Below are 24,780 nucleotides of genomic sequence, written 5' to 3'. Positions count from 1 at the left end.
TCTTGGATCTTCTGGTTTAATTCCAAGAATCCTATTTTGAGTTCTGGAATTCTGTCGCCAGAACCTATCTTAGAATGCGCAGAGGAACGCGCAGGAAAAATCGGAATCGCAAAAAAATCATTTTTCCGTTTTTTCCAAAACCTATAAATAGCTTGAAAATTAGATTTTTTGCAAAAAAACCCATTTCCCCACCCCCAAAACCGCGAGTTCCTAGAGAGAGAGAGAGATCCGGATCTTCGTCGATTCTTGCCCGTTTGCTTCACCGATCGTCACTAATCGAAGACCTCGAGGTAGGTAATCTATACTCTCCTTCGAATCGTCGTTTCTGTCCATTTCTCCTGCGACTTTCTGAGTTCAAAATTTTGAGGTTTTTGAAAAACTGTTCAAATCAGCTGATTTCAGCGTCTAAACTTCTTCCCTGCATGCTCCTGAGCGTGTTCTGCGGATTAGATTTTGTCAAATGTCGACGAAATGCCGCCGGGATCAATTTCTACCCTAAATACCCATTTTTCGGCAAAGTCGCAACCTTTACGCTCTAATCTATCGACTTGGCTTAGTGCTAGTAGGATTTGTCGTCATAAACGTCGTTGTGGACGTCCCCATCCAATTTGTTTTTCAAAAATCCAATTTTGAAATTCTGAGCTAAAAATAATGACCAAACTGCCCCTATATCAGTTTTCGATCCGAAAATTTTTCCGAGCCTAGAACCGTCTTAGTTACGGCTTATGTTAACCTAGGAACCAAGTTTGATCGAAGAAAAATCGACCCTCCCAATTAAGGAAAGTGGCCGAGAGCTATACCAAGGGGGGAGGAAATCCGACTTTTTCGAAAACTTGTCTTAACGCGTTAGATTGTCGTACCACAGAGTTTGTAATGTACCGTGTAACCCTAGGACTTATTGCTTGCTGAGTTTCTGACTCAATGTGTTGATTTCTGTGATTTTGGCTTAAGGTTCTTTTGAGGAGTTTCCTGGAGATCAAGGCGAGGAACGTGAAGGAGGTTGTGAGGAAAACGCTGGAGGAGTTACAGGTGAGGGCTACTCTCTGAATTACTAGATAATGCTTTAGGTGTCGATGAAATTCGACTTGATTTATGTGTTATGCACCTAATTGCTAAATGTCTGAAATGATTTCTGAGGCTTCGGCCGAACTTGTTGAGTACTTGATGCCATGATATTGTGTGCTAAATGATTCACATGCTATGTGCTACATGGTTAACTTAGGATGTGTTGGAATATGCTGTTTATGCCTATTGGTTGAGCTGTTTCATTGATGCTATTCCACTCGTGCCTATGTTTCTGGAAAGTGAGGATTACGGGCAAGTCATGCCGAATTTTTATGAGATTTTGAGAGAGTTTTAAAGGACGAACGGAGTTCGGACCTTGTTATGTTTTAATGGATCGAGACCTTCTCAGGGAATTATTTGAGATTATGGGATCTCTAAAAACTCTTAGGAAGTATTATAAGATTAAAATGAAAACTATTTTATCACGGAAAACTCATAAGACATTAATCAATTTCTAAATCCTTTGAACAATAATGATACCCTTAGATAAGAGCTTAGAGCCTGAATATTAGTTTGGGAAATATGAGAAGTGTCGTCGAGTCCAAGTCTTGAGGAAACTTACAAGTTTCCGAGTATGCTTATACTTTTTCGCTCGATGAGCAGTTTAATGTTTGGCTATCTAAAGTTTAGCCGGAGACTATAAGTTTCCAAGTACTTCGGTACCTTTTCGCTCGATGAGCAGTTTATTGATTGGCTATCTAAAGTTTAGCCGGGAACCATGAGTTCCAAAGTATCTTCTTCTTCTTTTGATTAATTCATTTTGTCGCAGAATCGACGTTTGCCTTAGGGTAGGTTTTTTTAGAGACAATAAGTTAGCTAGAACACGTGACGACGTGTCGAGTGAGGTCGGAGACGTTGTTTGGCTAATCACTTGCATTCATGCACTCATTTTGAGGTTAATACACGGCGGATTACCGGACCTCGGTGGATTCCAAAATGGTCATAAGACCCGGATTTCCATATTTAGGACACTACGGTGGTCCTCAGTAGCAGACGGAATGGCAGACCTACGGGTTCACTGCTGATCTGACTACTTTTGTGTGGTGTAAGAGACGCCCGAGCGGAATGGTCCCACTTTGGCCGGTGTTAGGGCTGACTCGATGGTGTCCATCCTTCTTCCGGAATGCATTTTGTTACCCAGCATTGCATTTCATGCAACATACATGCTAACTTAGTTGCTGAGTGTGATTGGTAACTGTTTATCCTACTTGAGGCATGCTAATTGTTGTTATTATCTTTATATTCATTGTGATATATGCAACCCTAGGATGTTATCCCTAAACGTATAAGCCTGAGAGGCTAAATAATTATTACCCTATATATCTGGTTTTATTATTTATATAATTCTTTGGAGTTGACCCTCGCGTCTTCTGTGTGTGTTTGGGCGGACTACGCCATTGTCAGTTGAGTATGGCGGACCGGTTCACGATGGTTCACCCTTCAGGGGAAACTAGGTTGAAGAAGCTTGATCAGGAGGACTACGGTTCAGGGGTGGTCGACCCCGCTGGCCACCGAGCGACTTACTCGAGATGGGATTAGTGTAGGAGTAGTGTCGATGCTCTGACCGTCATGCTTCAGTTTTGGGGACAGGGTAGTTTCCTACCGGTAGCTTTTTGTGTGGTTTCCTATGGAGATCACAGAGAGCTGGTTGGATTTAGGGGGTCTTTTCTTAGGCCGCTGGGCCAACTTGTTCTCAGATTTTGAGGTTTAGTGTTGCGGACACAGTATTTTTACCTTGGTTTGTACTTTTGCCTACGGGCGTTACTCTCTTTTACTTTCCGTCACTGGAGGTTTACTCGTGACGTGGTTTACAACTTACAGTGGGGGCTGTAATCATATTGTATATTAGTTCTGTTATCTTCGTTTTAGAGTTTCATCTCTTTCTGTCTTTACTTACATTATCGAAAAAAAAATAATTCACGTTTTTCCGCTTAAGTTATTTCTTTGGTTACTAAAGTGACGCCACCGAAATCGGGGTGTTCAATTGTGGTATCAGAGCTTAGTCGAGTCTTTCGGGAGTCTTTGGGGACTAGGTCTTCTGTGCTAGGTTGTGTGACTCTGCAAAGAGTAAAAATTGATTGTCTGCCAAGCGATTTCTCGCTTAGAATTGATTGAAGTTATTGCTTGATCATATTGTATAGTATGTTAGATGCTATCCGATGATGAGTACTAACTGTTTGTTTGACTAAGCATAGGATGGTAAGCCCTGACAGGATGGCAAAGGCAATAGCTACCATGATTGAGGCAATGATGAATCAGGCTGCTGAGGACGCTTACAGACGCGCTGAGGAGGCTGCACGTGAACGACCTCAACCGCTAATCGAGGCGTCCAAGTACCAGCATAGTGGATTGGATCGAGCTGGAGCTGGAGGACCAGTGAGGTCAGATCCACAGGAGTACCGGCAGTGGAAGCCATACCAGCATCCCGAGGGAAGAGACCCTACCCAAGGATCACGCAAGTTAACGACCGCAACTAATTTCCAGGAGGCTGTGACATGCTACCGTTGTGGGAGACTTGGACACTACGCCTTTCAGTGTTCAGTGACTGGACCACAATGCTTCAAGTGCAAACAACGTGGACATTTGGCCGTGAACTGTAGGACGTTCCAAGCGGGACCGTCTGACAACAAGATGAAGGGTAAACTTCCTGCCATATCTAAAGGGGCGAGGAAGCAAGTAACGTGTTACAGGTGCAAGAAGGTGGGGCACCACTCTAACAAGTGTCCAGACGGGAGACCTCTATGTTTTAACTGCAATCGCCCGGGGCATCAAGCCAAGGATTGCAATGTAACCAGGGTTGAGCCATCTGTGCCTACGGTAAGAGGAAGACATCCTGCTGCACGGGGAGGAGTCTATGTCTCGTGCGGCGAGGGAGCTGACGGACTAGTCAGAGGAGAGCGCACAAACGATGGTAACCTTCTAACTATTCCTTCTCATTCTAGTATAATACGCTCCATTACTCTCGTAGCACATGCGACGCACCAATTTTACTTAAATTGTTTAAGCATTGACTTTATAGTTATTACGCCTAATAATACTTTATTTGACCATTGCTCGTGTTTAAACTATAGAAGTTACACGAGGTTCAGAATAACACGTTAAGCCTAGAAAGTAGTCTTGCACCGATGCGTTTAACAAGAAGCTAGAAGCTGAAGGATGAATCTCAGAGAGATTCCGTATGGATAGTATATGTATGGTGTCGAGAGTGTGTAGTTCCGTAGCGGCATCATTGAGGATTTAATATCAAGATCTCTGTGACTACTGGATGTTAGGAACTCATCGACTGTTCCAGTGGGTTTTTCTAAATCTTCACCTTCGATGTATTAGGCCTGATCAACTTAATATTGAGGGGGTGATATTCGGAATCAGAACTGGCAATGGACTTTGATAGATGGATTGGTAAGATTAATTTGATTGGATCGAGGATTAGTTGAGTTGGGAAGTAAAGTTCTTGTTAAGTAGTTGATCTCCTTTGGGGAGGAGTTATAGTTTAAGAAATGGATATTCATTTAAGAAGTATTGAAGAATTAAAGGACATTTGAGGTCCAAACGTGGTGAAAGTTTAGGTTTTAAGTCTATGAATTCTTGTCTTAAGTGCGTAGGACTCAAGGTTTGTTGGGTTTTGATCGAGAGACTAAGTATCGGATTGATGGGAGGACGATCTAGTTACGGAAATAAAGAGTTAGTATTAAGATAAATACTTGAGGTTGTTATAGGTGGACAAATTTCTTAGAGTCTAAGAGTGAATGGAACTTTGTTATGGATTCCGATATTGCATGCTGGGGTTAGCAAGTGAATTTCACTAAGTTAAGTGAGGATTTAAGGGTTAAGATTGACCTTGGGAGGTGAAAATCATGTTCGAATCAGAGATTTAGTGGTGTTGGCATTAATGATTGTAGTTAAACCTCCGAATGTTGAGGGATCGGATGATAAAATGACTAGTTAAGTTTCCTGAGGTACAGCTATGGTTTGATCTTCTAGGGAATAAGTTCGGATTTGGGGGAAGTGTTAAGGATTTTAGGTAATTGTAAAGTGGGTTGTGAATAAGTGAAGGTTGGTTTTATGGTTCAAGTAAGGGAAGTCTCGAAAAAGGGGAGATGACAATAATGGATTGTAAGATATTAAGATGGTGATTAGCTTATAAGTCGCTGATGAATGGATGTTAAAAGGGATTGGGTCTAGCGATGCACAAGGTATTAAGACTCACGTCGAGTTTTACTTGAGTGATGACTAAGTAGAAGATTGATCTCATGGTGCGAATGAGGATAGTTACGAAGTTGGAATCGACGTTAATGGACTAGTAGATTCCAAGGGAATAGTTCGTCTATGAGTTATAGAGCGATCGAGTTAAGTTTTGAATCATGAGTGGAGATCACGAGGACAGGTTGAACATTCACTTTGGAATGCCAGAGGTGTACTGATTTTAAGCAGAATTTTTGGACGAACAAAAGTAAAGGATCAAGTGGTTAAGGTTGTGCAATTGCACGTAGCGTCAACCAATGTTATTTCCAACATAGAACCGACACGAGTGGTCGAGCAGGACGACATAGAGCTTAAAGTACTTGTTTGACCAGAAGGAGTTGAACATGAGACAACGACGCTGGATGGAATTTCTCAAGGATTACGATTTTACCTTACAATACCATCCTGGAAAGGCTAATGTCGTTACTGATGCATTGAGCAGGAAGATGCATATCTCATCAATGATGGTTAAGGAGCTGCAACTGCTGGAACAATTTTGAGATTTGAGCTTAGATGTGAGAGCATCTGAGGGAGAACTGAAGTTTGGGACGATCAAGATCACCAATGGATTGATGGAAGAAATCCGAGACCAACAGTTACAAGATGAATTTTTACTCGGAAAATAAGAATTTAGTAATTCAGGGTAAGGACCCGGAATTCAAGGTAGGGAGTGACAATATCCTGCGATGCAAGGATAGAGTGTGCGTACCTAACAACCCTGACTTAAGGAGGTTGATTATGGACGAAGGTCACAAAAGCAAGTTGAGCATTCACCCTGGAATGAAAAAGATGTATCAGGACTTGAAGGTGAATTTTGGTGGCCAGGGATGAAGAGACAAGTGGCAGAATATGTAGCTGCATGTTTAATCTGTCAAAAGGCGAAGGTGGAACATCAGAAATCTTCGGGTATGCTACAAAGTTTGGATGTACCTCAATGGAAATGGGATAGCATATCGATGGATTTTGTCGTGGCATTACCAAGAACTCAAAGAGGATACGATTCGATTTGGGTAGTCGTGGATCGATTGACTAAGTCGGCTCATTTCATACCTGTGAGAACTACGTACAACGTGGATAAACTATCAGAGATTTATATAGCTGAGATTGTGCGACTTCATGGAGTGCCAACAAGTATCGTTTCCGATAGAGACCCGAAGTTTACTTCACATTTGTGTGGAGCTCTTCATGAGGCTTTGGGAACGAGGCTGAGATTAAGTTCTGCTTATCATCCACAGACTGATGGGCAAACTGAGAGAACTATCCAATCATTGGAGGATTTGCTACGAGCTTGCGTGTTAGACAACAAGGGCAGTTGGGATACCCTATTGCCACTGATTGAGTTCACATACAACAACAGTTTTCATACGACCATAGGCATGGCACCGTATGAGGCTTTGTATGGCCGCAAGTGTAGAACACCTTTATGTTGGTATCAAGATGGAGAGAATTTGTTAGTAGGACCGGAACTTCTGCAACAGACAACTGAGAAGATTAAACAGATCAGAGAGAAGATGAAGGCTTCTCAGAGTAGACAGAAGAGCTATGCAGATCAAAGGCGCAGAACCCTGGAATTCGAAGAAGGAGATCATGTGTTTCTGCGAGTTACCCAGACTACAGGAGTTGGTCGAGCAATCAAGTCAAGAAAGCTGACGCCAAAGTTCATTGGACCTTATCAGATTACTCGTCGTGTAGGACCGGTAGTTTATCAGATCGCACTACCGCCTTTTCTATCAAACATTCACGATGTATTCCATGTGTCACAACTGCGGAAGTATATTTCTGATCCGACGCACGTCATCGAGCTGGATGACATTGAGTTGAAGGATAACTTGTCTTTCGAGACACCGCCAATCAGCATTGGTGACACAAGGATAAAGCAGTTGAGGGGAAAAGAGATCGAGTTAGTGAAGGTTATTTGGAACAAGGACACCGGCGATGCGACGTGGGAGCTGAAGGAAAAGATCAAGGAACAGTACCCAGAACTTTTTACTGACCCTTAAGTTTCGAGGTCGAAACTTTCTTTTTGGAGGGTAGTAATGTAAGGCCCAAGTTTTAACGCTTTGGATAAGTGAATAAAATAAAAGAGTTATTTGATTAAGATAAATTTGGGAAGGAAAAAGGTTCAGGAAAAGTCCAAGAATTTATCGAAAAACCGAAAGAGTTATAGCACGACTAACATACGCTTAATCCTAGGTCAAAGGTATTAGTGAATAGTTAATTTACGCTTTAGGACACGATGGAAACTAATTCCAAAAAATCCTCAGAGAAATGTTAGAACTTCTCTTTTCCGTCCTTAAACAACCATTTCGATGCGAAATCCTGGAAAGTACGAACGTCAAATTCCAATTCTCGGAAGTTTGCCGAAACGGAATCCCTGATAGTTCGAGAAAACCTAAGATCGACAGACGATGAAGACTTTTCTATTCGGAGCTGCAAAAGAAGATTCCACCCGCGTTCTCCTATTTCTCTCGTCAATTCTGATCTTTCTTCAGAAGGAAGTTTTCTCATCCGACGATCACTGCAAAAAGTAGTTTTTCGGGATAAACCGACTTACACCGACTTATGCCGATCTTGGATCTTCTGGTTTAATTCCAAGAATCCTATTTTGAGTTCTGGAATTCTGTCGCCAGAACCTATCTTAGAATGCGCAGAGGAACGCGCAGGAAAAATCGGAATCGCAAAAAAATCATTTTTCCGTTTTTTCCAAAACCTATAAATAGCTTGAAAATTAGATTTTTTGCAAAAAAACCCATTTCCCCACCCCCAAAACCGCGAGTTCCTAGAGAGAGAGAGAGATCCGGATCTTCGTCGATTCTTGCCCGTTTGCTTCACCGATCGTCACTAATCGAAGACCTCGAGGTAGGTAATCTATACTCTCCTTCGAATCGTCGTTTCTGTCCATTTCTCCTGCGACTTTCTGAGTTCAAAATTTTGAGGTTTTTGAAAAACTGTTCAAATCAGCTGATTTCAGCGTCTAAACTTCTTCCCTGCATGCTCCTGAGCGTGTTCTGCGGATTAGATTTTGTCAAATGTCGACGAAATGCCGCCGGGATCAATTTCTACCCTAAATACCCATTTTTCGGCAAAGTCGCAACCTTTACGCTCTAATCTATCGACTTGGCTTAGTGCTAGTAGGATTTGTCGTCATAAACGTCGTTGTGGACGTCCCCATCCAATTTGTTTTTCAAAAATCCAATTTTGAAATTCTGAGCTAAAAATAATGACCAAACTGCCCCTATATCAGTTTTCGATCCGAAAATTTTTCCGAGCCTAGAACCGTCTTAGTTACGGCTTATGTTAACCTAGGAACCAAGTTTGATCGAAGAAAAATCGACCCTCCCAATTAAGGAAAGTGGCCGAGAGCTATACCAAGGGGGGAGGAAATCCGACTTTTTCGAAAACTTGTCTTAACGCGTTAGATTGTCGTACCACAGAGTTTGTAATGTACCGTGTAACCCTAGGACTTATTGCTTGCTGAGTTTCTGACTCAATGTGTTGATTTCTGTGATTTTGGCTTAAGGTTCTTTTGAGGAGTTTCCTGGAGATCAAGGCGAGGAACGTGAAGGAGGTTGTGAGGAAAACGCTGGAGGAGTTACAGGTGAGGGCTACTCTCTGAATTACTAGATAATGCTTTAGGTGTCGATGAAATTCGACTTGATTTATGTGTTATGCACCTAATTGCTAAATGTCTGAAATGATTTCTGAGGCTTCGGCCGAACTTGTTGAGTACTTGATGCCATGATATTGTGTGCTAAATGATTCACATGCTATGTGCTACATGGTTAACTTAGGATGTGTTGGAATATGCTGTTTATGCCTATTGGTTGAGCTGTTTCATTGATGCTATTCCACTCGTGCCTATGTTTCTGGAAAGTGAGGATTACGGGCAAGTCATGCCGAATTTTTATGAGATTTTGAGAGAGTTTTAAAGGACGAACGGAGTTCGGACCTTGTTATGTTTTAATGGATCGAGACCTTCTCAGGGAATTATTTGAGATTATGGGATCTCTAAAAACTCTTAGGAAGTATTATAAGATTAAAATGAAAACTATTTTATCACGGAAAACTCATAAGACATTAATCAATTTCTAAATCCTTTGAACAATAATGATACCCTTAGATAAGAGCTTAGAGCCTGAATATTAGTTTGGGAAATATGAGAAGTGTCGTCGAGTCCAAGTCTTGAGGAAACTTACAAGTTTCCGAGTATGCTTATACTTTTTCGCTCGATGAGCAGTTTAATGTTTGGCTATCTAAAGTTTAGCCGGAGACTATAAGTTTCCAAGTACTTCGGTACCTTTTCGCTCGATGAGCAGTTTATTGATTGGCTATCTAAAGTTTAGCCGGGAACCATGAGTTCCAAAGTATCTTCTTCTTCTTTTGATTAATTCATTTTGTCGCAGAATCGACGTTTGCCTTAGGGTAGGTTTTTTTAGAGACAATAAGTTAGCTAGAACACGTGACGACGTGTCGAGTGAGGTCGGAGACGTTGTTTGGCTAATCACTTGCATTCATGCACTCATTTTGAGGTTAATACACGGCGGATTACCGGACCTCGGTGGATTCCAAAATGGTCATAAGACCCGGATTTCCATATTTAGGACACTACGGTGGTCCTCAGTAGCAGACGGAATGGCAGACCTACGGGTTCACTGCTGATCTGACTACTTTTGTGTGGTGTAAGAGACGCCCGAGCGGAATGGTCCCACTTTGGCCGGTGTTAGGGCTGACTCGATGGTGTCCATCCTTCTTCCGGAATGCATTTTGTTACCCAGCATTGCATTTCATGCAACATACATGCTAACTTAGTTGCTGAGTGTGATTGGTAACTGTTTATCCTACTTGAGGCATGCTAATTGTTGTTATTATCTTTATATTCATTGTGATATATGCAACCCTAGGATGTTATCCCTAAACGTATAAGCCTGAGAGGCTAAATAATTATTACCCTATATATCTGGTTTTATTATTTATATAATTCTTTGGAGTTGACCCTCGCGTCTTCTGTGTGTGTTTGGGCGGACTACGCCATTGTCAGTTGAGTATGGCGGACCGGTTCACGATGGTTCACCCTTCAGGGGAAACTAGGTTGAAGAAGCTTGATCAGGAGGACTACGGTTCAGGGGTGGTCGACCCCGCTGGCCACCGAGCGACTTACTCGAGATGGGATTAGTGTAGGAGTAGTGTCGATGCTCTGACCGTCATGCTTCAGTTTTGGGGACAGGGTAGTTTCCTACCGGTAGCTTTTTGTGTGGTTTCCTATGGAGATCACAGAGAGCTGGTTGGATTTAGGGGGTCTTTTCTTAGGCCGCTGGGCCAACTTGTTCTCAGATTTTGAGGTTTAGTGTTGCGGACACAGTATTTTTACCTTGGTTTGTACTTTTGCCTACGGGCGTTACTCTCTTTTACTTTCCGTCACTGGAGGTTTACTCGTGACGTGGTTTACAACTTACAGTGGGGGCTGTAATCATATTGTATATTAGTTCTGTTATCTTCGTTTTAGAGTTTCATCTCTTTCTGTCTTTACTTACATTATCGAAAAAAAAATAATTCACGTTTTTCCGCTTAAGTTATTTCTTTGGTTACTAAAGTGACGCCACCGAAATCGGGGTGTTACACATGAGTTCAAACAATCACTTTTTATCCGTGCGTTGCACGAAGAACTTTCTCTTGTGCTTAAGACATGTTCAATACCATATTTTTGTAGTATTTTCAAATACTAAAGAACATACTTAATGAGAGATATATAATGCTACATAATGTGTTCCTCTAATTTGATTTCCCTCTATTTATAGCTCATCTCGTCCTAGTACTAAGTAACTACTATAATAACATCTAACTAACCTAGCAGTCCCTGATTTCCCCTTCTCTTACATCTTTACATGAGTTTGAAAATTTAAGTAAACACACTTCTCTTAGGTGATAAATGGAAACAGTATAGAAACAACCGCAGTCCGCAGCTAATGAGAAACTCTGCCAAATTCACCTAGCAACCATCAAATCTCTGCGTGTCCATGATCTGTGGACCCAGATCAACGTACTCCGTTTTCCTGGAATTAACATTAAATAAAAATAAGTAAATTCACAAAAAATCAAGAAATAAACAACCTAAATCCTTATCAAATCTAAAATTTAAAAAGGTACTAATTAAAGATAGATAAAAACTACTAAAATCTAGCAAATCAGAATAAAAACTTATAAAATCATGAATTAAATAAAAATCCGAAAATTCAATAAAAATACCATAAAAATTAATTAATACTCTCAAAATAAATCAAAAATAAAATAAAAGACCAAGATAAAATCAAGAAATAAATAACCTAAATCCTAATCAAATCTTAAATTTAAAAAGGTACTAATTAAAGATAGATAAAAACTACCAAAATCTAGTAAATCACAATAAAAACTCATAAAATCATGAAGGCTTAATTATAACTTTGGTCCCCGACGTTTACCAATGCCACGATTTTGGTCCCCCACCTAATTTAATTACATGGATGGTCCCCGACGTTGTAGGTCGTGTGCAACGTTAGTCCTACCGTTTATTTCTTAATGGAGGAGGCTTACGTGGACGTCTAGTTGGAGAGAAAAAGGAGATCTGAGGAGAGAGGGAAGCACGTGAGTATCACGTGAACTCACGTGAACCTTATATGAACTCATTATACCCAAATCTGAAACCCTAGGGATCTAAATCGCGTTACCTTCTTCGTTCCAGGGAGGTCAGGGGTTTGGGTATAATGGGTTCAGATAAGGGTCACGTGATACTCACGTGCTTCCCTCTCTCCTCATACCTCCTTTCTCTCTCCAACTGGACGTCCACGTAAACCTCCTCCATTAAGAAATAAACGGTAGGAGTAACGTTGCACACGGCCTACAACGTTGGGGACCATCCATGTAATTAAATTAGGTTGGGGACCAAAATCGTGGCATTAGTAAACGTCGGGGACCAAAGTTGCAATTAAGCCAATCATGAATTAAATAAAAATCTGAAAATTCAAAAAAAAAATACCATAAAAATTAATTAATACTCTAAAAATAAATCTAAAATAAAATAAAAGACCCACAGATAAAATCAAGAAATAAACAACCTAAATGCTAATCAAATATAACATTTAAAAATGTGCTAATTAAAGATAGATAAAAACTACCAAAATCTAGCAAATCACAATAAAAACTCATAAAATCCTGAATTAAATAAAAATTTGAAAATTCAATAAAAATAACATAAAAATTAATTAATACTCTAAAAATAAATCAAAAATAAAATAAAAGACTCACAACAGAAGATAAGCTATCTAATCGACACATGGAACTGTACAAGACCCGACCCTACCCGCCAACCCGTCCAGGCCCAAGCCTTTAGGGCCGGGTTGAACCCGGCCCGATCATTAAAAGAGACCGAGTTCAGGTTGATCGTTAAGTTACCCGACTTCGGGTAGGGTCGGGTTCGGGTTGACACTCGGTCACCCGGCCCGTCCCACATATATATTTTATAAAATTTAATTTGTTATAATGATTAAAATGTTATATATGATGCTCAAATTTATCTTACCATGTGGATGAGATTAAAATGTTTAACATCTACCTTATGAATTAAATAAACGTTGGTCAAACTATGGACATTTTCATGCTCTAACAAGAGAAAATCATGTGTGTGCGTTATGCACATGTGAGACAAGTGAAGAATGATCAAACAAAATGAGTGACACGTGTATATAGATCAAATAAAATGTAAACTTCTCAAGTTGGACTGGGCGAGACCCCAGGGTCCCTCGCCCAGGAGACCCGATCTTGGGCAGGGGACGTGCCATGACCTTGGGCCTCCCTTTCCGAAGCCCAACTGGCCCATTTGGGTAGGATAGAGGCGCCAAAGCCCAGCTCCACCTCTATAAATAGGAAGGGAATACAAATTGTAAGGGAATCTTAGCTCATTTGAAGAATAATAGCATTGAAATTCAGTTATATTTTTTCTCTCTAAGCATTCACATCACTTTCCTCACACTTTGGGTACTACCTTCCCTCTCTATGTTCTAGCACGGAACACAAGTGCAATAGATTATGAAAGAATTGGATCCTTTCAAGTTCTTTCTTCTAAAACATAGTTCCAACTTATAACTCTTTTAGTATGTTATTATCTTTAAATTTTACAATTAGTATCAAATAATTTGCAAGCATGTCTTTTCCGGGTAGCGATGAAGATGCCATTCGAGGGTTGGCAGCGGATCTTAAAGAAATTTTTTCTTATTTGAGTAAGGTTTTTGCGCTGTCTCTTTTGGGTGTGTGTTTTTGTTCTTAGGGTGGTTTTGTGTTTTCTTTTGCTTTTCCATTCCCGCCGAGCTGTACTTCTTTTGATTATTATTGATTAATATTATCCATTTTGCTCTCGAAAAAACAATTAGTATCAAATAGTCTTTAGACTTATGTCCCTCGGGCCAATCCGGTCCCGTTCTACATAGACCCGTCCTAAATTGGACTCGCATAATGTCGGGTTGCTTCGGGTCTAGGGACGGGTTAGGGTCGATGAATTGGCCCGGTCAATATTTAGGGCCGGGTTAGGATTAACCAAAACTCGTCCCAACCCGTCCCTTGTACACCCCTACGTGGAACATAAGACATTAGGAGTTGACAAGTGGAGCAGAATACATTAGGAGTTGACACATCACCAATTTGTTCTTCTAACCCTTGTTCTTTTCTAATATATATTGATATTGATTCTTTGATGACCAATAGTCAGAGAAAAGAGAGCAGCATAACAAATTTGAAACAATTAACCATCTAAACTGCATGGATAGAAGGATGTTCTTGCTGCCCGATTTAAAGTGAGAAACTGTAATTATTAATTAATTAATCTTTATGTGATATATTCACTTAAAACATAATGGGAACATCATAATGGATTCAATTATCACTAAAATAGGAGTTTCATGTCAAATGCAGGTAGTGAAATCAAATGTTGAGCTTTGAAAGGTAAAAGTGTATCCTCATAAGTTTGTTCCTTCACATGAAACTCAAGTATTAGGACTCGTCAAATTGAAAAAATAACAATTAGTAGACTCATAAACTCTATCACCCTGCAAATTTGTCATTTGACTCGGAGGAAAACGAAATTTAAATATCATAGTTGCCTAGTGGAAAAGACAAAAACCAACTACCTGCATCTTTGATCAATAAAGTGTGATTTGAGACCATGTACTAAAAAAAATTCTTTTAATTAAGCCAATGATAGAGCCACCAAAACAATATGTTATTGTTAGTGCATGGAGAAGACAAAGCCACGCCACAACTTGTGGCTGAAAACAAGTAATACCAGGGGACAGTGATGTGCAAAAGAAGCTATATATATTATTAAGTTGGATGACTCCATATGCAGATAAACTAGTAAACTATGCCGCAATAAAGGGTTTATGTCAACAAGCACATGCAAACAAGACCCTGCCAATAATTTTCTTAAGGTTTATGGTGCTCCATAAATTCTTCACCAAACAACTCCAAATTGAAGTCAAAGCTAGCAAGAACTCTCTAGGGAATGACCTTCTCATCTCTCATGCAATCAATCCAATACAACATTGAATTCAATGTCTTGTACCTTGCAGCAAAGCCAAACTCATCAACTTTATCTCTGCTCCCCAAGAGCTTGAAAGGGAATCTAAACAATGCATCAAGAAATTCCCAATTAGCCAAATCTCCCACACTTGTGTGCACCAACCCATTTTCTTCCACAATCTCTTCCCAAACTTGCTGCTGCTCAAGCATGGCTTTAGAAAACCAGAAATTCTCAACAAACATGTCTTGTGGGACTTGCACCCCTAATTTCTTCCCAATAATTGGCCAAGTCTCCTTCCAAGTGAAAGCTGGGCCATTAATGGAATTGAAAGCTTGGTCATTTGTGGCAATTGTGCCACTTTTTGTTGCTGCCCAAATGTGCTGGTCAGCTACAAGCCTAGCATCTGACCCATCAATGTAATGCTCCTCCCAACACTTCCTAGTTCCCCCAAACACAAAAGGGAGCTCCAGGTGTTTGCAAATAGTCCCATAAACACACAAGCTACCCATGAAGTTATAGAATGATCTAACAGAACTTCCAAACAATAAACCAGGCCTGTGCACAGACCAAGAAATTTTACCATTGAGCTTCTCCATGAGCAAATCCTCAAGAGCATAGTAGAAATTATGGACTTTGCCCATTCTAGGGGACTCTTCATGGTAGTAGAGGAGCTTCTTCTCCTCATCAAAAGGGGCCTGAAGGGATACATAGTGTTTGGTCCCTGTCTGAAGGGAAACATGCTTCAGATTCTTGGCTGTTGAGAGCATGGAACTCAAAGCATTGGACATCATGGCCTTGTTCTGGTCACAACTCTCTTGGGTGTCTAAGGGGAACTGTCTTGCCCATGTGACCCAAAATACATGGGTCACATCATGCAAGCCAGAGAGCTTCTTCTGAGCCTCGAGAGGGCTCAGCAAGTTACAAGAGATGAAATGGTAACAAGGGCTTGTGGAAATGGGTAGCTTCTCTGGATTTCTAGCTATGCCATAAACCTTCCAAGAAGATTGTGAAAGAAGCCTCTTAGCCAGTTCTCTCCCAACAAGTCCAGTGACCCCAAAGATGATAGCAACATTTTTTGTCTCCTCCATTGCCATATGGGGTGGGTGTGATGGATGTTGAGTACTCTCCCTCCCCTTCCAAATTTAACCATTTTATAGGAATGAATGAATGGTGGTGAATTGATAAATGGAGCCTCATTATTATTTGTATTTGGAACTTGGGGTTACAATAATGCTTGGACTTACTATATTGCTCTTCTTTTGAGGAGTGTTTCTGGGTTGGCATAGTTGGAACCTGCAAGCTTGCTGTTTAAGTTGAAAATTCCAAGTAGGATAGATGCTGGTTGTTAGCTAGATAAGAGACATTAGGGTGTTATTTTATTGAGTCCTTCTAATATGGTTACAAATATGTACTTTATGGTTGAATAAATTTAACCAAACTCACTTTTTTTATTGCCGACGACAGGTTGATTCAAGTGGTCCAAGTTTGATTTTCTTTAAGCAAGGGTTCATGTTCACGTTTTATGTAAGAAAATCCCCACCCAAAGAACTATATACATGAAAATGTAGATGTTCAGAGCTCAAACATGATTAATTTCTGCCGAGGATATAAAACCCCTCACTTTGTTATTGAAAGTAGTTGGAGGGTCCAAGGAGCGTTGAGTTCCAAACTCAACCAGGGTGTGCCCCTGGCCGTTGCAATGCTGGCATTGCGGTTACAAGAAAGTTCTATATGTTATTATTATATATATATAAGGTCCATACATGAAGGCAGGTTCAGAATTGAAAAAATATGTATATGTAGTTGCCAGGCAGGGAAGTCTGGCTTATGAGAAGAGTGGAGAAAGCTGAATAAAGTATGCATTTTTTTGTGGGAATTTTGTGATTAGGAGAAATAAGATCATTAACAGAGATATAAGTTAAGTTACACTGGGTGGATTCAGAGTACCTTGTCGTGTTAAAGATAAATGTGAATACATTGGATTTATGATTCCAAGAGTTGAATTGTTATCATTTCCTCATTTTGTGGGAACACTAATGTGAAAAAGCCATAAGTCAATCCAATCCTTACGTACAATTGAAACACCCCACCCAATTTATCAGGCACTTAAAAAGTTTGAAACAACAAAAATAGATTTAGAAAAAGAGATGAAAGAGTATAATACTTTAGCTTTATAAAATGTTTAAAACAAAAAATTGATTTTTCTACAGAAGCCGGGAAAGAGTATTGGGCATCATCAATAGTGTATTATCATCATATAGTTGGTCAGTTGATGATTAGTTTAGGCAGTGATTAGTTTGGAGTAAAGAAATAAAGATTCATTCACACTTCAGTTTCTCTTACACCTCATTTTTAGAGTTCAAAAAAAAAATACACCTCATTTTCACTCTATTTTCTTCTTATCTCTTTTTGCATTTTTTATCACATTACATATTTTATTACTTATTTATCTTTCTTATCTTCAAATATCATTAAAGTGGAAGTGAATTTAAATTGTGAACAAACAATTATTCATTAGTTTGTGCTTTAGTGGTGAGCAACAGACATGTGTGACTTGTTATTCTCCTATTTCGAAGGCTTTGTAATTGATTTGTATAATACTACTACACTACATCCTTCATTATTATAAGAACTAAATTAGAGGTACAAGTTTACTTTTTAATAAGAATTAACTTAAGTTTTCTTTCTTTCAATTAGAGGTACACATTTATTCTTTTTTATAAGAATTAACAAAAATGCCTATATATTTATTTGAATTTCCTCTCTCCTCCACTCTCCAAAGCCTTAATGATGCACATAAATAAATAAAAAGTTAGGGTTTGATGAATTTATTTAAAAAAGTTGAAATAAATTGAAAACAAATTTAATGTTCATAGCTATATTAACTACATTTCTAAGGATGTGAAGTAGTTATTTAGTTCTTATACTCCTTCCGCTCCAAAAAGATTGTTGTTTAAGGTTATCCCACAAAGAGTAAGATAAGAATTATTGATAATACAATGTTACTAAAACACGCCTATTTAATTTTACAAGTAACATGTGCAACTAGTAAATTCTACTTTTGATAGAGAAGAATGTAGTTGATAGAGAAGAGTTGTGGTTGGTTAATATGTAGTTGATAGAGAAGATTTGTGGTTGGTATAAATTTATTAAGGTGAAGAGTTGCGATTGGTTAATATGAAAGGTGATAACAATTATTAATAGTGCAATTTACAATAATTTTTTAGAAAAATTGGAGAGTGACTAAAATAACAATCTTCCTAGAACGGAGAGAGTAATAAGGAATGGAGAGTGTACTTCTTAACATTCTATCAGTGCTTTTTGGTACGCAATTGGTAGCAAGTAAGGTTTTAATGATGCACATTCTTAAGGGATGATCATCTAAGGGGAGTGTTGTAAATAGATGACCACATGGGCCAATGGGCTAAGCCCATATGTCTTTGTCTCCCTAATGCTATAAATAAGATGATGATGCACCAAGCATCACACACCTCATTCCACAGCTCATTCCTGCTTCCCTCTTCTCCTCTCTACCTTCACACACTTGTATTATCTTTAGTTTATAACAGTATGTGATATGTTATCTTATATCATTTTCATATGATTCGTTCTTAATTAATATGAGAATCCACACTCACAGTGAAATTAATAATAGATTTTTCATTTAATAACTACTCAAATCTTTTAACACAACTTTGATTTACTTTTCAGAGTTTCTAACCTCTTAAATCCATTTAAAGTTCTTTGTTAAGGGTTAACCCTTCTCAAGGAAATCTTTTGATGCTCAAAACCTTTTTGAGTTTTCTTTTTAAAGAGGACCACTTACAATCCTATTATCGTAAGTTTAGCCATTATCTATATTTTGAATCGCAGTCATATGCCAATGATGATTTACCCAATAGTATTACCTATCAAAAGTATATCCCCTTTTTTTATCGGCCATTTTTTTTTTTAGGGAATGAAGGTTTTTATCCGTTGCAGAGATTGATCTTTGCACCTGCATGTCTCTCAGCTCGTACCACTTAAGCTATTCTTTGGGGTAGATATACATCCCCTTGCTACCAATTGCGTACCAAAAAGCACTGATAGAATGTTAAGAAGTACACTGCATAGGGAAAACTCTGTGGGATAAAAAACTAGTGAAGGAAAAAGATTACAACATTCTATAGTTCGTCTTGATACATTGCATCATTAAAAACCCTACCAGGAAAAACTCAAAATGGGAAAAAAAACATGGTTAAGGAAAAAAGAGTACAATGCATATTAGTTTAGATCCTTTAGCCGACGAACTCCGATATTTCGCACAAGCTTTTCAAATGTCGTTGTTGGAAGAGCCTTCGTGAATAAGTCTGCCAAATTTTCACTTGAACGAATTTGTTGGATGTCTATGTCACCATTCTTTTGTAGATCATGAGTGAAGAAGAGTTTGGTGATATGTGCTTTGTTCTATCTCCCTTGATGTATCCTTCCTTTGTTTGAGCAATGCATGCAGTGTTATCTTCATATATGGTTGTTGGCTGCATCTTTCCAGACGACAAACCACAAGTATCAAGTATGCATTGAATCACAGATCTCAGCCAAACGCATTCTCGACTTGCCTCGTGTAATGCTAACATTTCTGCATGGTTAGCTGAGGTGGCGGTTATAGTTTGTTTCGTAGATCTCCATGAAATGGCTGTTCCACCACAATTAAACAAATAGCCTGTTTGAGATCTCCCATTATGTGAGTCTGACAAATATCCATCATCTGCATAACCAATCAGATCAAGTTTGGACATATAAGGAAAAAATAAACCCATATCCATTGTGCCTTTAAGATAACGAAAGACTTGTTTTATTCCATTCCAATGTCTTCGTGTAGGTGAAGAACTATATCTTGATAATAAGTTAACGGAAAATGATATATCACGTCAAGTATGACTAGCACTCAGGTATGGTACTTCGGGACTAAGTCAATTTTCATCATTTTCACCAAAGAAGAAAAAAACAATTTATCCTTGAGTATCGTGTGCGTGGTTGCACAATCAGCGAGACAAACATCTTCGCCATTAAAATCAAAATCCATAGCTCAACAAAATATCAACAAAATATTATATTTTGAGCATCAAAATTTCTAGTGCATTTTCAATGTTTGCACTGTTTCTTTTGGATTTATGAATGAATCTTCAGGATTCAAAATCACTACAGTCTACAGTTCTTCTGGACTCGTAGACTATGAATCTTCAGGATTCAAAATAAAAATTTCACTTCAATTATTCTGAAGGATCTAAATCTTCAAGATTCTTGATAAAAAAAATTACTACAGTTCTTTTGGACTATGAATCTTCAGGATTCATAATAAAAATTCCACTACGGTTCTTCTGGACTCATAGGATAAAAATATATAAGAAGATCAATAGTTATAACTCAATTAATCTCATTGCAAATGAGATATGTTATCGATCATTGTGTATCATGTTACCCATCATTGTATTATTGTATTCAGATTTGCTCACCAAATAGCCTAAAAATATGGGTATGTAACGTTTTTGCAAAATTAAATGAAAAAAAAACGCAAAAGAGCAATTAAACGAAAACTTGAAACTGTTACAGAACCTCTGGAACTTGCGGCTGCTATCACAATGGTAGTAAAAAAAAAAAACTTGAATTGCCCTTTTAATATTATTAATTGTGTTAAATGCTCCTTTATGGCTTTGTGTTTACGTTGGAATAGTCAAAACCTGTAGGTACGTAATCCTGCAAAATATGATAAGCAAAGATTGATTAAACCAATCTCTAAAAGAACCAAATCAGAATTAATTGGAATAGTTTTTGGCAAGAAAACAAATCACGAGTCTGAAAGAACAATTGATATGTCTATTGATTATAAAAGAAAGGATGATCAAATTCAATATGTCTAAGGATCAAGTGTAGCAGAGATTGCCGATCCAGTAAAGAAAACAGATTAATTAGATTGAGATCAAATGTAAACAAATAGAGATGAGTAAGTAAAGAAAAAAAATGGATCAAAGCCGATGGCAGTGATAGCACAAAATAAAGAGCTTCATGCTGATAACGTATTATAAACTAAAGATAATACAAGTGTGAAGGTAGAGAGGAGAAGAGGGAAGCAGGAATGAGCTGTGGAATGAGGTGTGTGATGCTTGGTGCATCATTCTCTTATTTATAGCATTAGGGAGACAAAGACATATGGACTTGGCTCATTGGCCCATGTGGTCATCTATTAACAACACATACCTAATTCTTAAAATTTTAGGTGAAAATGTGATGTCATTTTAGTACAAGACTATGCACGAGAATCGTCTTTAAAAGAAGAGTCAAAGCTTCAAAATAACTCATGCAAGATCAATCAAAACAATCAAATCGTCCGAGAAGACTACACTCAACGTCTACGTTCATCATCTATCTCAAAGACTGATAAATGGAAGCAATGTCTAGAGAATGAGCGCCAACTAAATTTGAATTATATCTTTGACAAGCTAGAGGAGAAAGTCAAGTGCAAAGGAATCACATGATACTCCACAAAGCACACTGATCAAGGAAACACGTACAACGTTGTCACTATCAAAGTTTCCTTCGTCTCTCACTCATACAAGAAATGGAGAAATGGAATAAAACTTATTGAGTATGCCTACTAGCATCTATCTTATTCAGGAAACATACTATCAAGATAGTCCATCTCCTAAGAAGAAACTACAAGTGAATGGTCAAAGGTTATCGTCGAAGTTCTAAATGACCAATAGAAAGAAGAAATGAAGAATGAGTGAAGCAGAAAGATCGTCTAAAGGATAGAAGGACGATTGAAGCATGAACATCCTCTGAAGACTGGAAAGACGACTGAAGCAGAAAAACAATGAAAGCAGATTGTCTGAATGAAACAGAGTCTATCATAAGATGAAAGCTGCAGTATCTGAAGAATGAACATTATGCTCAAAGTTGGAAAAGAGGTTAGAATAGCTTCTTGAAGAAGTCTCGCAAGTCAAGATCACATGTTCTGAAAAAAAGACAATGCAAAAGTGAAAAGTACAATGATGTCACTATCAAATTACCATATCTATACACCAACAGATAGAAGTTCAGACCTATGCTACCTACTAGCTGAAAGAATACATCCTTTTGGCAAAAGGTATAAATCAAACAGTACTATACAATTAATACATCTGATTCAAGTACACAATCTACCGTTTGATCCGACGACTAGAAGTTCTGTGAAGAACACACTCCAACGGATATCCTTCTCTCACAGAAGATTTGGGAGTATAAAGAGAAGATATAAAGACTTGCAAAGAGCAAATGAGCTCAAAAAGAAAATAGCTTTTGCTCACAAGCATAAGCAGCTGATGACACACACTACAGAGTAGATCATCATCATCACTTTTGAAGGTATGAAAAACGGTAGAAAGGGGGGGGGTTTGAATAACGTTTTCAGTATAAAACTTCCACCTTAAAGATTTTGACAAATCTTTTGAGAACTTAAGTGCTAAAGATAAGAGATAGAAAAGCACACAAGGATTTTATCCTGGTTCACTTGATAAATCACTCAAGCTACTCCAGTCCACCCGTTAAGGTGATTTCTTCCTTCTTAGAATGAAGGCAATCCACTAATCAGGTAAGAGTTACAACTGCACTTGAAACCTACAAGTGACTAACAATTACACTGACTTAGCTCACACTAAGATTCACTCTCTTAGTCTTCTCTAGGATCCGATCAACCTTGATCTCCTAAAGGAACTAAACAAACTGTTTATCAAAGAATTGTTTACAAGAGATTTGCTTCTAAAAAGCTAATAGTAAACTCAATGAATTTCAGATGAAAGAAAACTTAGAAGATTTATCCTGATGTGAATAGTTTATCTTGCTCATTCTGAATTCAAGTCACTGCTTGATTCTGAGCTTAGCTCCCCCTGAATCTAATACTTGATGAAAACGTTAGTAAAGTCTAGATTCTGAGCTAAATGATATAAGAGTTCAGAGTGAAAAACTTATGACATAGATGAAAATCGAATAATCAGAGCGCATAAGTAATCAGAGTCACGGACAAGGTATCAGAGTCTTGGGTATCAGAGTCAACTTAGAATCACTTCAGAAGAAGTGAAATGTATTCCTTGTATTTGCCCAGTGACACATCTATGGTCATGAAGGTGGAACTCTTAAATTCTCCAAAAGAAAAAATAAATCACACTAACACATCTTACACATCAAAAACTGGGTTTACTCCCCCTTTTTGTCATAAGAAAAAAGCTTGGGGTGTGAAAAACTTAGCTTGAAGTACAAGGTACTCCCCCTTAGAGAAGGTCTAAGTTTAAAGAAAAAGAAAATTATGCAAGAATCAGAGTTAGGCGAAATAAATAGAAGAGTTAATGCAAGAGAAGAACGTTTATCACCGGTCAAGGGAGTAAAGAGAAGGGTCAGTTACCAAGAACTTAACCTCGAGAAATTGTAGGAGCATTAACTTTCAGAGAGAAGGTGAAGCCTATATAAAGTGTTGGAGAGAAAGGTAAGCTTCACACTTCGAACAATTGTCAGTAAAGAAAATGGCATCATACATCGTAGCACTAGAAGAGCTGAGGAAGAAGGCCTTCGAGGAGGACTTGTTCCTGAACATCAGGCATCCAGAGGGTACGACGACCATCTCGGAGCTAACACGGACACTGCTGGAGGAGGACCTGCGTCCAGAGGTGAAGAGAGACCTGAGGGAATTTCTTGCCTTCGTGGAGGAGGTGCAAGAACTCAGCCGGCTTGAACTCAAGCTGCTGGAAGAAAAAGAGAGTTTGGAAGAGAAGCTCAAGACCGCAGAAGAGATTCTGGAGAGGGATGAGCTAAAGGACAGGCTCAGCAACATCCAGCATGCACTGGAGCGTCTGGAGAAGGATAGGTCAGAGCAGCGCCAGGAGTGCAGAAGAATGAGGAGAGATCCTCCATTCTAGACTTTAGGGAAAGAATGTATGATGTAAACATAAAGATATTATGAATAAAAAGATTTTGGCAAACATATGTGACACAAGTATATATAGATATGCATAGATAATCACAAACGAACAAAGTAGAATAAGTAAGTAAAAAGAAACAGAGTTTAACAAAAATAAAACAACGTTAAAGAAAAAGAAAAACGAAGAGATCCTAAAAACTAAGGTTTATCAGTTCGTCGCAGAAGTTCCATCATCATGTGCTTCATCTCAATCAGCATGGATTCATGAATGTCAAGACGCTGTTCCATGATGTCGAGTCTGGATGAGCTTGACTGAGTAGAACAGGAAGGAACATTCTGAGCAGCTTGAGGATCTGGAATGGAAGCAGAAGCAGCAGGAGTAAACACTACTGGTGCAAGTGCTTGGCATCTAAGAGCTTCAGCCTCAGCTTCAAGTCGTTCTGCCTCTAGTCTGGCTTGTTCAGCTTGAGCTGCTGCTTGACGTGCAGCTTCTTCTGCTTGAGCTTTCTTTCTCTTGGCTTCTTCAATAGCTTCAAGAAGCTTATTTCTCTGTTCTTGTTCATGAAGAGCCACCCTTCGAGCAAACCTTTGCTTTGCAGCCTCAATGCTCTGACTTCCCTCTGCATGCAGGAGCTGCATCATAATTGGAACTTGAGCCACTAGCCAAGTGCCCAGAGTGTTCCACTCATCAGCCACACGTTCAGCATTCTCACTGAGGTCAGTCTGACCGTGCACATTGCGTAGCCTCAAGGAGGCTTCATGATAGAAAATATTGATGCACTCAGAGAGAGATGTGGGTTGGAGGTGAGTATAGGGAATTATGGAGAGGTTGGTTTCAGGAGAGGCTGGGTGATTGCTGCTGTGGGCTTCAGAGGCACCTTGTGGAGAGCCAATGTTAAACATTTGAGCATTGGGTTCAGAGGTTCCAAGGTGAGGTTCTGAAGTTTCAACCAGAGGATGAGGGGATCTAACCGAGGATTGGTTAGACACAGATTGTTCT

The 24,780-nt window shown here is 39.0% G+C and overlaps 1 protein-coding gene across 1 annotated transcript; it reads right to left on the bottom strand.

Annotated features, from left to right (window-relative positions):
- Window positions 1–14,532: 14,532 nt before the first annotated feature.
- Window positions 14,533–15,992, bottom strand: LOC130726739 (3-oxo-Delta(4,5)-steroid 5-beta-reductase). Its single transcript, XM_057578041.1, has one exon. The coding sequence runs from the start codon at window positions 15,943–15,945 to the stop codon at window positions 14,827–14,829; it is 1,119 nt and encodes a 372-aa protein (XP_057434024.1). The 5' UTR covers window positions 15,946–15,992; the 3' UTR covers window positions 14,533–14,826.
- Window positions 15,993–24,780: the final 8,788 nt, after the last annotated feature.

This window comes from Lotus japonicus, chromosome 6, assembly GCF_012489685.1.
Source record: "Lotus japonicus ecotype B-129 chromosome 6, LjGifu_v1.2".
Lineage (NCBI taxonomy): Eukaryota > Viridiplantae > Streptophyta > Magnoliopsida > Fabales > Fabaceae > Lotus > Lotus japonicus.
The sequence above is the reverse complement of the archived record's forward strand: the minus strand, read 5'-3'. Positions and strand labels throughout refer to the sequence as shown.